The sequence below is a fragment of the Mchenga conophoros genome, linkage group LG7, assembly GCF_057382185.1.
Source record: "Mchenga conophoros isolate Kocher_MC1m ecotype Shallow Benthic linkage group LG7, M_conophoros_male_GT1.1, whole genome shotgun sequence".
In the NCBI taxonomy this organism is placed as follows: Eukaryota; Metazoa; Chordata; class Actinopteri; order Cichliformes; family Cichlidae; genus Mchenga; species Mchenga conophoros.
This window is the reverse complement of record NC_140532.1, coordinates 18,470,467-18,483,798: the sequence shown is the minus strand read 5'-3', so window position 1 is coordinate 18,483,798 and position 13,332 is coordinate 18,470,467. Positions and strand designations below refer to the sequence as shown.

Here is a 13,332-nt window from a genome sequence, read left to right as displayed (position 1 = left end):
AGATCAGCTTGCTGGCTGCACCTAGATCTAAGTTAAAGACAAGAGGAGATTAGGACCCACCTGCCCGCAATCACCTTTAATTAGTTTAATCAGTTTATACTGTTTTAATTGCTATGTCTTATTTTGTGACTTTTGATCTTGAACACTGCAATATAACTAGACAATGCTTACTTATTTACATGGCCTAAGGTCAACCATCCATGATGATCTCTTGATCAGATTGTGTTGAGACCTTTTCTGACAGTTCACCCCCAGACGTTTAAAATGTGCCTTCTGTCCTGCTCTTGTGTGCCACAAAGACTGGATGTGGTGAATTTCATGCAGATGCTTTACCACTCAAGGTCACTTTTTTATGATTCTCTGTGTGGGTGGCTAACAGTGACAGGTACAGAAAGATGATCTTTTAGAGAGAAAAGTTGTTCATTAGCACAATCTGAGCTGCAACTGATAGTAGCTCACCAAAGCTTGGAAGTACATCCAAGCAGGTGGAAGCTGCTGTGGGGGGGCTCCGTGGCATTCTGCACTCCTTCATTGTGGTAGCAGCAAACCATTCCAAGTGACCGCTGACTTCCCCGGGATCTCTTACGCCCTGCGTCCTCACAAACGCCATCAGCTCTTGCTGTGTAAGGAGGTGAATCAGGTCCAAAGCTGATTTTTGCAGCCCACTTTTGGATAGAGCCCCAGTATAGTTGTTTCCTCCCGTTTTCAGTCAGTGTGTTAAGCTAACCAGCTGCCAGTTTTACAATGAACTGACAGATGGCAGTGTCATCAGTCCTCTCACAGCGCACATGAAAAGCAAGCATGAGGCAAAAAAGCATTTTTCCTATAATGTATTTTACTTCAGATTGCAATGGATTGTGCACAACAGTTTAAGACTGACTTTACTCCACACAAAGTCTTCTTATTGTTCTAGACACCTGTAATTGTATATGAGAAATTTGAATAAAATTAGTCTCACACATCAATTCATCTACACATAAGAAGCATCTCAGGCCTGTTTAAGGGCCTTTGGAAATGAGTCCATCTAGCATAAAACAGAAAGGGAATTCATGATGTCTTTTTTTTCCTCTGGGAACTTCTCATTTGAATTTTAAACATCTCGACTCCCATTATAATATAGATAACACCGCTAACAGAAAGTGTGAATTGGTTTGACTGGTGCAGAGTGCTAATGTAATGCTTCTTGCCATCATACTCTACTCATGTGACTGTTCTTGCATTTTAAGCACATACATCGTGAGTGAAATGAAGAACAGAGATGCTCTGAGAATCACTCGGGGCTATAAAGAGGCCTATGCACGACCCTTTGTGGGTCCACTTGTTCACTGTCCAAGGTTTTTCCATATTCTCATTCTCACTGATTGCCAGCAGCTCAAGTATATAAGCTTTAGGTCACGAGTGAGCATGAACGTGTGTGTCGCCTCTGTAAAAAAAGCACAAGTATTGCTTCTCTATATTTTAGCATACACAGAGCACTTTGGGAATTTTACAGTATGCCACACAAACATGCTGATATATTGATGCCATTCAATGTATTCCAGTTTTTTATTTTACACCTTTATATATAAAGGAAGCTCCTTATTGGTTGGCTCTCACTCCACCCTCCGCCCCTTTTCCCCTGGTTTCCCGGGCAACCTTGTCAGGGTGGAGGAAAAGAGCAAATCATGTGAGGGTAAAGCATCTTTCTCTCTCTCTCCCCCCTCATTCCCCCCTCTCCCTCGTTCTCTCTTGTCAGTGAGTGTGGTGTGTGTGTATAAAAGCCTCTCTCGCCATGCTGTCACTTCACTCTGAGCTCTTCATTGCATCGCATTAGGCAGGCGCAAGGGTTGAAGACAGGGGGGGATACAACCAATGGAGGTCCCTGCTAGGCATTTCCTTTGACCTTCCCTCCCTTTGTGCCTCTGTCACCTCTCCTGCCCACTTTCCCCTCTTCTCCCAATGTGTTGTACATTCCCCTCCTGTCCTCCCCGTCCATCCACTCATTAAACGTGTCCGCTCAGCTTGGACGGTGGCTGCATCGATGCAAAATGGGTTGTGGCAATTCCTCAGCCACCAGCACCACAGGAGGGGGTGAGTGTTTCAGGAATCTCTGTGTACATCCGTTTGTGTGTGCGATACTGGGTGAGCGTGTGTGTGTGTGAGGTGGGCGAGGGGGTTGGAGGGGTTTGAAAGAAAGAGTTGCCACTGTATCTGCAGCGATGGGAGAAGATGTCTTGAATGTCAATGAAGTGTGTCGGGGTTGCCCTTGCGTTTAAAAGAATGTGTGTGTGTTTGTTTGGGGGCGGGGTTGTGTGTGTGTATGCCCGTGGTGGTCTCTCGAAGCCATGGGTGGCAGATCGATCACGAAGGATCTCCCACGTCTGAGGCACCTGGGTCTGAAGAATGCGCCGCTTTGATGCAGATCGCGGCTCCTGACACCATAAATGTGGCGTTAACATCTAAGTGAGCAGCTTCTCTCTTAGCATCTTAGTGCTTGTTTGAAAGGGTTCACTGAGGATGGAAGACAAGCAATTTCACTGACATCCATCCATCTTTGTCTTCCCGCTTGACTGATGTTGGTTGTGCCCTATAAGCAGGCGGCACTAAAAATGCCTAATCAACAGCCAGGTTCATTCATAAAGCCTGGAGGACATATTTGAATGGAAAAAAAAAATCCTGTATCGCGTGATTTTACCAACTCTCACTGGGCTATCGTGCTTTTCCGTTTGTTATTTTCCTCATAAAACACCTTTCTTAGTCGATGTAGGCTGATTTTAGACATGTTTCAAGTTTCGCGAAGTAAATCTCTGGGCTCCAGAGTCAAATTGAGGTAACTATTTTCCTGAAGTATCTGCAGGATTACCTCACCCACCACTACCTATTAAAGCACGGTGTGTGTTTGTGCTTCTGCAAATGTGCGTGTGTGTTTGCAGGTACCTAATCAGTACACTAGCAATTTCGACTAGTGGCTGTACTCATTTGTCCATAGAGGCTGACACCAGGTCAGAATCAAGTGTTTCGCTTTCTGTAAATAAAGATAAAAGCATTTCTTGTTTACATTTCCTATTATTTCAATCTATGAACAATTATTTTGTCCCTATAATTTGTTCTGTTAGTGATAAGTTGCATATATACACACATATACCTGTAACTGGAACGTTAGCCTGCAAGTATTCATCACAGAGAACATTAAGTTCAATAAAATTAACTTTGCTTTGCTTTGATTTTAGTGAGGGACAACGTCAAACCTACAAATGCACATTTTCAGGTATAAAGTTTAAGAACTCTGATGTGCAGCTGTTATTTTGCTTACAAAACTCAAAATGACAGCTTTAGTGGTTCTATATCACATTGCCTGTCCCTAGTCTTATGCACCCTGATGTGCTGCCTTGGATATGAATGAGCTTTTGTCAGGCCACTGAATAGGCCCCTGTGTCATGTCAGCATTCCCTCTACGAGGATAAAATGTGCTGTTGCCTATTTGTGTGTAATGTAGATTATCCAATTTTCTACTATTGCAAGTGATTCTTGTGGTGTTCTTTTCAAGGTACATTTCTACTCTTATAAAATAAGGTATAACATGAAAAAGCAATTGGAGGACGCAACTGAGGCTTTTGTTCCACCGCTGTTGTCAAAGTGCAACTGTACATTCAAGAAAAAAGTCCGATTATCCTCCTGCAGAATGCATTATGATGTTATTACAATTCAAATCAAGCTCAGTTGACTGCCTGCAGTTTGGCAAAGCACAAAGTGTTGTCGGTCCATAAAAGAGTCAAACAGCATGGAGATGAGCTCAGTGGGTATCTGCAACTGAGGCATCATACAGTGTATGTCCAAAGTTATTTTACAATATGTTCCTCTTTGTAGATCAAGTCATCACGATGGTTGTTATCAACCGGTAAACGTGCCATGTCACAAAGCTCAGATCATCCCAAACTGGTTTCTGGAACAGCTCATTTAAAGGCTATGAGAATCACAGGCATCTCAAACATAGGCTGTAAATGCTGTTAAATTGGGAATGTTCATGCTGTGTATTTGCCGTTATAAAAAAAATGAATGAATAAATCCAGCATTAGTTATAACTTTGGTCACTAAGTCTTTGAGGTGGTGTGCAACTACCTCCACAAAAAGATTTCAGTAAGTAAATAAATAAAACACCAGCTTGCAGTGATGTTGTGAATATTATTGTGAGCACCAAAGATTAGTGTCACCAATTCAGTATCCGACTAAATGTGAAATAAGGCCAATATCACATCTTCTGTTGCTGAATTATGGTCCTGAGTAATGGCCAGAAAAGCATTTTTACAGAACATTATAAGGTCACAGAAGTTCACTGGTCATCACCTCTATTTGATCATATTAGGCATTTCTATTTGTCACAATTTGCACATGAATTTGAGTGGAAGTCAAAAATATGTTGAGTGAGGATCTTTGACCACCAGATTCTAATCAGTTGATCCTTGTATCCCAGATTTAACACACTTCCAACCAGGTGTTTCTGAGATATCCTATCATTTCCTGGATATATGTTATTGTCCCAGTACTTAAACGTTGTACATTGCGTATAAGGTTTAATGTGTGATCTGTAAAATGTTAGCTGCTGAAAAATGTTCTAAGGCATTAGAAATGAATATCAAATATTACCTTTTGAAATGCAGTGAAAAAATTAAAAGCATCTGATAACAAATAACGACTTTAAATAAAAACGTCTCTTGTCCCTTAAAAGGTTGTCTCATTTGCAAAATTTAGACTAGACTAAATCTAGTTTAAAATAAAGGCTGGGATAATTAAATCCACCTAATTAAAATGTGCAATTATTAACATTATAAAGAAATTGTATTTATTGAGTTCATTATTGAACATTAGACATTTTAATTAGGTGGATTTTGTTGCCTTTAAAAACTAGCAAACAAACAAATAAACTGTCTCACCTTGCATGAAGCTAAGTGCCTTCTGTATCGTGCAGCTTTTTATTTTAATGGACAGATATGAGTTGAGTGTGTGTGCGTGTGTGTGTGTGTGTGTGTGTGTGTGTGTGTGTGTGTGTGTGTGTGTGTGTGTGTGTTTTTTCAAGCATTTCCGAAAATTACCACGTCTCTGTAAATCCTGTATCATAGTCACTGCAGGGTGCACTAAATTGGGTCCATCCTGTTGTTCAGCAGCAACATTTCTCAGTACAGGAAATGTATCTGCTGTGACTGAGGGGAATTGCAGTTAGGTAGTCAGCAGTGTTTACTTGAGTTTAAGCAACAAAAGCATTTTGAATATAGTTGGCAGAAGTTGTGGTTTTGGTTAACAGTTCATTCAGCTTCAACAAATAACAATTGTAATGCCTGGTTGAATTTCACGTTTGTCGAAACCGCACGTGATAATTACGCTGGGAGGGGTTCGTTCTACACCTTCCGAAAATATTGCCAGTTAACGGTTCACTTTCGTCACCCTAGCAATTAAAGAAGCCAATAAAGTGTTGAATTTTTGTAAGGTAAGTCTGATAAGTGTGGCAGATACAGAAGTAGTGTAGGCATTATTTATGCACATTGAAGTATCTAAAAATATAGTTGCCAGTATACTAGGCAAGGCCTTGTTTTGCTCACAAAACAGCCTCTATTCTTTGTGGCGTGGATTCCTCGAATGACATATTTGCATTACATCACTCTTGTAGAATCGTCAGCTGCACATTCATGCTCCCTTTGTGCTACTGGACATATTAGCAGTATTATGCTGAATGCAGATCTGCTGACTTGAGATACTCTCAGGTCCACCAGACTTGCCATGAGACCAGTGTGAGACAATGTTTGTGATGTGGTGTTCTGTCATATTTTATGGGAGCATAAAGGAATCAATACATTGTAGCACATTGGGTGCATGGATTTTTACCCTTGAGACATTGCACTGCACTCTTGCAGCAAGACTGACAGATTGGAGAATGATGTATGAATGACGCTGGTGCATAGGTGTTCCTAATAAAGTGCTCAGTGAGTGTGTAGTTCAAATTCAGTGACTGTAGATTAAAAACCTGCTGTGCAGTTCACTGATCGTAAATGCAAAGAAATTAATTATCAGTTTGGTGAAACACACCTGCTTTGACCACTTGTACATTTCATAATGGAATGAAATTAACTTCTGGCTTGTCATCTGTTCTCAGGGCCAGCAGAAGCCTCCAAAGATGTGTAAGTACTTAAGCCATTTTCTAATTATTTAAAGTATTTCTAAAACTCTGCAGGCTCCAGGCCTTGAAGGTTTGCATCAAATTTTACACTGTACAAAATTAGCTTTATACCTCAATGCTGTATATTAACACTGACACTTAGGGTCATTTAACAATGGTAAATATGCAAGGGTTTGACAGTAAAGATCATCATTGTTAACATTTTTTAATTTACGTGTCTTGATGCATGCTCAATCTTACAGGTAAGAAAATTTCCAAAGGTTGATTCTGTTCATCTGGACGTAACGTTTTCAGTGGGAGACACGCTTTGTCACTCATCCAAGTGACTTCTTCAGTCTCAGCTGACTGTTTATAAGATTAGGGAACCCTGCAGTCAGCTGAGACTGAAGAAGTCACTTGGATGAGTGACAAAGCGTGTCTCCCACTGAAAACGCTACGTCCAGATGAACAGAATCAACCTTTGGAGATTTACATGTGACATGTGAAGTTGGGCACCACAGTGGTGTGGTAGTTAGCAATGTTGTCTCACAACAATAAGGTCCTGAGATTGACTCTGCCATCTGGCTGGAGCCTTTTGTGTTGACTTCACATGTTCTCCCTGTTTTTGTGTGGGTTCCTCCTACAGTCAAAGATGAACAGTTAACAAAATCTTAGGCAGCATAATGTAAAGTATGGTTGGTTACACCGTTGTGCAATAAAGAGGATGCACGTTGTATCACAAGACAGCTGATCAGTTTGTTTCATTAGGTCATTTACACAAGGCATTTTGTAGAGGTTTATAGCACATTTGACAGTTTGTCGTCAAACAATAACTGTAATCTGGACTTTTTTTCTCAAAATAGAATTACGACTTTATTCTTAAAATGATTTTTCCCTCTAATGTGGCCCTAATACTCCTGCGTAGTGGATTGTCCCAGTTGACAGTGACAGAAATATTTTAATTTCAGACGAACCACTCTGCTTTTGTTGTATATACTTTTGGTTAAAAATAATTTATTTTGGCTCCCAAATAGTTTTGTGTTCTGTTCTTTGTTTTTGTTTTTGTTTTAAATTCTAATTGAAATACAGAAGATATACTTTTCTTTGCTATCTAGAATACAGTAAAAAGCTTTGGGAGGGGCAGCTTTTTCCAAAGCATTTCCTGGAAACACTGTGTATGTGTGTTTGTGCTTTATTGTAGTTTGTGTTTGTGTGTGTAAGTGTGTGTATTCCCCTTCATAGCCATCTGAACAGCCAGCACAGGACCCATGAGAGCTGACAGTAAAGCATTGACTCAGTGAAGCTAATCACAGCTATCTATGTCTGTACTACACAGCAAACTACCACACAAAAGCTCATGCACACACACTCACAGAGCAAGACACACTGTTAAGGGAATAATAAACTCACAAAACTGAAAAGTGTGATACAGCTTGGCTTGCATAGGGATAGTGCACACAGTGAATAAACCTTCACATCGGCTTCATGTTGTTACCATGTTTGATCTTAATGCTCAGCCACCACATCAAACCTGAGACCACTTTAAGTTTGTTGTTCAGCAGGCCTGAAATAAAACTGGAGGTTTGGTCTATAGAAGTTCCTGACAGAGAAGTATTCCCTACAGGGCTTGAGCAGCATGCTGAAGATTTCTGAGGCTAAGCAAAAGAACAATGTTTGCACTTTCTCTCTATTTTGTATATTTGTGATTTTTTTTTATTTCCTCTCTGCTCCCATATGACCTGACCTGTGCCCATTCTCTCAATCAGGACAGAAGATCCCTCAGCAGAAGATGAGAAAAGAAGGTACTTTGCAGCGCCCTTGAGTGCACTTTGCTAAGACGGCTATACTTGAAATGAAATATACTTGAAATTTTTGATCGCAAAAATGTCAAATAGTTTGTTTTGCAGTATTCTCATAATAAAGTGCAAGGTTTAAACAAGTAAATGAACAATAACTCAAAAAATAAATGAATAAAATGATAAATGAATTTCATTTAGAGGTCTGTAAGTTTGATGGGATACTGGTAATGCTATTAAAAACATCCACTAAAACAAAAATCAATGCCATCTATGGTTTTTAATTGCTACTTGGTCTTTAAAACCTCTCCTCCTCTCTCCTCTCAGGAACTATGGTGGTGTGTATGTAGGTTTGCCAGCAGACCTAACGACTGTGGCTGCCAGCCAGTCCAAAGCTACACGTAAAGGTGAACTGCAGCACGCATTACGTACACGAATCTCTCACATTTAGAAGCAGAACTCGGTGTGGCGAACAGTGAACTGTTATACCGCTGACATCTGGCAGCCTCTCAGGCATCTCACCACATGAAACCACACCACCACGTGGAACCACGTTGCCAGCAGCGTCTTCGGTTTTATTTGACCTTTATTTTTACTGAATATTAATGAGAAACATTTACTTTGCTATACCCAACAGGGTACTGATATTTGCAAAGTTAAATATAGTTGACGACAATTATTCTGTCCAAAAATTGTATTTTTAATCAACATGGGCTTTACAGAGAGCCACATTTTTGTGCATATTTTAAATGTTATTCATTTTCTCTGTTTACAAAGTAAAACGTCTTTATGTATGTAAATGACTTTCTGATGGAGAAATATAAGTGATAAACTGCCATGCCTCCTGAATTAAGAGTTTAGAGTAAACTCACATCGCTCTTGCGTTTTGCGGCCCTGAGGGCTTTCTTCTCGCATACATGTCCTTGTGCTCATTGAGGTTAAATATAATAATGGATTGATTCAGTTTTGTATCCTCTGGCATGAGAAGTATTGGCTCTTGTTTTTATTGAAGCCAAGATGTTCAAACTGCTGGGTGGAGTGTGTGGGTGTTTTTCAACACAGTCTTGACTGTGAGACAAAAACACCAGAGAAGAATAAAAAAAAATTTGTCAAATAATTGTCCTATAAATATCTGAACACTGACTCAGTTGTTTCTTCCTTCTTGCAGACTAGCAACCATTCAAGGAAACGCACAAGAGGTACCTGAAATATGAAGCCTGTTTGTTCGGCTTTTAACATTGCTTATTCAGTGCAAAAGACTCATGTGAAGGCCGCTGACTCCATTTTTTTCTCTCATCTCGACAGGATCCTGCATATTAATTTACGTACAAACAGTCACATTACAAGCAAAGAGCATGTAAGCCCTCTGATTCTGCCCCACCACAGACTGAATAAAGTCTCAGGCACTAGTACTCTACGAAGATGTGGACGGCCTACAGGGGCTGGGGGGATGTTCCCTCACAGAGTAATGGGTGGCAAAGTGAAACAGAGGTGCACATCAGAGGCCTGCAAGTGGATTGTATCATCGCCCTTTACTTTGCAAATACTAGGAAAGCACTCAATCTGGGACTAGCAGCTATGGACAGCGGCACCGGACTTATCGACAGTCATCTGGATTTCTCGGTCAATTCACTGGAAATTTCTCTTTCTCAGGAGGAGACAGATGATCCAGCCAACTTACTAAATAACTGGGTGGGGGCTGACACACTCCCAACAGCCCTCTGCAATAATAATCACTGCTCAGTTATTTCTCTAAAACGCCATCAATGATTCATTGTGTGGCAGGGATAGAGTTATAGAGAGACAGAGATAAACCAGTTTCACACACACACACACACACACACACACACACACACACACACACACACACACACACACACACACACACACAAAAGCAGCAAGCACATTCCTGTTAATGTATAATAATGGAACATCTCAGTGTTGTTGAAAATAGTGCTGATTGCAATCAGGGTCCTGCTGCTGCAACAGAAAAGTCTGAAATGACACTGATTTTAACAATGGCTCTAAATGTTAATAACAGCGATGAGTCAAGTCGAGGGTTTCACAGATGATGTTCCTAAATGTCCCGAGTGCAGCAGGCAGGTCGTACCTGATGTTATCACTTATCTTGGCCCCAGACTGATTATGTAACCACAACATATGAGTCATGATACTTAGAGGAGCTCTCCCCGTCCACCCGTCTCTCTCTCTCTCTTTGCGTCCTTCTCAATTGTCTGCAGGATTGTATTTTCCTGTTCCCCCTGTTTATACTGCCTTTGGCTCATTCACATAATTCTTATAATAATTTCGCTCCAGATGTAGAACTGACACAGTTTCTTCAAATCTCACAACATCCATGTATGTTACACTCAACTGAAAAAAGAGAAAAAAAACACGTCTTAATATTTCATATTCATTTGCAAAAAAAAATAAAAATAACAAAAAAATGTGAAGAATAGAGACAGCCGCCCAAAAAAGTGAATTCTTTTCTCTTTTGTGAAACTGCCGTTGTAGCAACTCCATTGAATTTATTATAATTCTCCTTTATACTGTATAAGCATAGTTGTTTTATGTTTGTTTGCTTTTTGTTATCTTTATATGAAATGTGTTATTATGTATTTTTTTAGACTGTCAACAAGTCCTAATGGAAAAAAAAATGAAATCAAAGATTCTTGTGTCTAACTTAGGCTTTGCTCAGTCCACTCTAAGGTTGAGATAAACTCTGCGACCCTGTTCACACTTAATGCTAAAATGCTTCTCAGGCGATTGGATCAAGATTGGACTACAGAGACACGTTGCTGTTTTATATCTGCGAATCTGTGACAATCATGTGTCTCCAGCTGTCTTTGCTACTGTTGAACACAGATGTTTCATTCCCACTCAAGTGCCAGATTTACTTTAGGTTAGCAAAGAGAACGAAAACTAATATTTGTGTAAGAGTTATTCCGGCTATTGATATTGTAATTTGTGAGAAAAAATGAAGGAAATGTTCTGTCTGCAACAAGGACAATGCTTCATAACAATTTTCCAGGTTGTTTCTTGTTTTAGGCAATTCAGAAAATGAAAGCATTGACCTTACAATAAATATGTGGCTCAAACCAACACAGAAAGCACTTTGAGTAAGTGGATCAGATTGCATGATATTGAATGTTCTTTATCTTTAGCACTATCCGTGTGTAATTTGATCGCAGAAGGTGCAATTTATAATCAAGTGTAGGCAGGGTCTATGTGTTTCTCCACCATATTGTTAAGAGATTTCTTTTTAAAGAACTTGGGCATTGCAGGAACAAATGAATTCTAATAGATGGTGCATTAGTAGATCAATTCGTTGTTGGGATCGGTCCATTTGTGAAGTTTGTTGACCTCGAGAAAAAAATACACAATATAATCAGCCTTATACTTTAACAGTAAAACCTCATCAAGCACTACGATGTTCCCAGAAAAGAAAAAACACATTACAGCTGGTCGAGCATTAAGGTCTAAGGTCATTTGTCAGCCAGACTCTTGACAGTTCTCTCCTCTAATGAATGTACAACATCTTCCACTGACCAAGACTTTAGGGGAGGGTGGAAATAGGCCAACTTTAAACACTTGAGATTCAAGAGATGTTCTGTCTGAGCTACACAAAGCTCTTTATACGCCTGTCTGTGTAGCTCTGACGGCCTCAACTGACCAGCCTCATAAAAATGAGGACTTGTTTCACCCTGCCAGCACACAAGCTTACTGTTTACTGTTTGATCAGTTTTTCTTGCGGGTGGCGCTTCACATCGACGCCCACTAGCTGCCAAGCTGCGTCGCCAGTTATCAGTCGAGCTGATACCAAGGGATTTCGTGTAGTGTCTTTTAATTGCGAGCCATTTGTCTATTCACATTGTTGCAGTGTGTGCATTGTTCACCTGTTGTAGAGACAGATTATACTGCAGATACAAAGAGCTGCTTCATGTACTTTGTAGTTAATGGCAAATAATAAAAGGAGCTGAAGTGTGCCTACAGTGCCAGATCATAAATTTGATCAGCAAACCCACCTGAGACGTTGCATTTTTGCTGTCCCTTTTCTTTGATGTCTACATTTTTTCCCTACTGCTGTCCCCACCGGTGGCCTTTGGCTTTTACAGCGTGTTGTGCTGCCTGCCTCTCCCTCTTCTATCAGCCTCACGTTGCCCTTTATGGTTGTTCCTCCTGTATATGATGAATGTCACTGCCTTTGCCCTATTCAGTTAGCTTAACAGGGACAAGGGGGCAGAATGTGGATGAATATAACCGTCTGATGTCCTCTACATTAAAATGCTGCTGTAGTTGCTGCAGTACAGCGTGTTGAATGTAGTAGGGGTGGGCTGTGCTTATAGAAGATTTTTGGGGGGAGGAACTGCTATGGATGTTAAATGCTAAGCAAAGCTAGCTACCAGCAACCTGTTAGCTTAGCGTAAACTTTGGAAACAGCCTATCTTTAAAGGTCACCATTTAACACGTAACATCAAAAGTAAGATTTAAAAGGACACGTCTGTTGATACAAGCAAGAAAGGAATGAAATGCCTTTCTTCAAACTGTAATACTATTCCTTTTGTGTATTAAATAAAATTCTTACGGTTTAGTTGTATAATGATGCTGAAAATTCTGGACACCACCTGGAGTCAAAGTAGCTGTTAAATAATTTATTTATTCCAACACTAGAAAAGACCTAAAGTAGTCATAGAAAACCCTCCACCCCCCCACCAATGTCACTTCATGGTTTTGACCACTGTAAAATTTTATGAATCAAGAGGTAAATAAGTGAGGTTCTTGGGTTGTTCAATGATGTTCTATGCTTAAAAAACATTTTATGGGATATTTATCATGTCTGTCTTTCACGCAAAAATAATATTTACTCATCACTCCTTTCTAAACCTAATCTATCAATAATGCTGAAGATTAAAAAAATGTGACTGCCTCTGTGCAACAAATCCACAATTTTCTGATTGAATTATCAACAATTAAAGACTTTTATATCGTCCGCACACAGCTGTGTTTATTGATTGTGGTCTTTGCTGGAACGTATCTGCCTCCTGTAATCAATAGGTTCCAGACTTGAGGGATTAAAAGTGTTCTTAGTAAATATTCCAGACATGAAGAAATAGAATAAGATTTGCTAACTGCCGTGGGCCTTTGTGCAATAAGATCAATTGCAAGTTCATCTTGATAATTGGCTGTGCTGAGATCGCATGAGGAGAGGTAAAGAAGAGCAGGCTGGGTTCACTGTCCCCTCTTCCACTGCATGCAAACAGTTTGAGCCTCTCCACTGATCACATATCATGTTCTGCTCCCGGTGCAGAAATTAGAAAATATAAGCTGTGCGTGAAAAAGAAAAAAACAGAACTTCCCTAATAAGTAATCAAGGGACATATATCTGCAGCATATAGGACTGACTCACAT

General features: G+C 40.0%; 1 protein-coding gene across 1 annotated transcript; it reads left to right on the top strand.

The window, feature by feature from the left end:
- The first annotated feature begins 1,740 nt into the window (after positions 1–1,740).
- c25h12orf75 (chromosome 25 C12orf75 homolog) lies at positions 1,741–12,917 on the top strand. Its single transcript, XM_085282710.1, has 6 exons — positions 1,741–2,070; positions 6,125–6,149; positions 7,894–7,929; positions 8,251–8,330; positions 9,092–9,122; positions 9,229–12,917. Exons 1-5 carry the CDS (start codon positions 2,028–2,030, stop codon positions 9,094–9,096), a joined length of 189 nt encoding a protein of 62 aa, XP_085138836.1. The 5' UTR covers positions 1,741–2,027; the 3' UTR covers positions 9,097–9,122; positions 9,229–12,917.
- The last annotated feature ends 415 nt before the right edge of the window (positions 12,918–13,332 follow it).

Bases quoted from the DNA above. Each gene is read 5' to 3' on its own strand.
- c25h12orf75 (XM_085282710.1), top strand. From the start codon at position 2,028: ATGGGTTGTGGCAATTCCTCAGCCACCAGCACCACAGGAGGGG. The intron at 2,071-6,124 runs GTGAGTGTTTCA...ATCTGTTCTCAG, and splicing joins CACCAGCACCACAGGAGGGG to GGCCAGCAGAAGCCTCCAAA. The intron at 6,150-7,893 runs GTAAGTACTTAA...TCTCTCAATCAG, and splicing joins GCAGAAGCCTCCAAAGATGT to GACAGAAGATCCCTCAGCAG.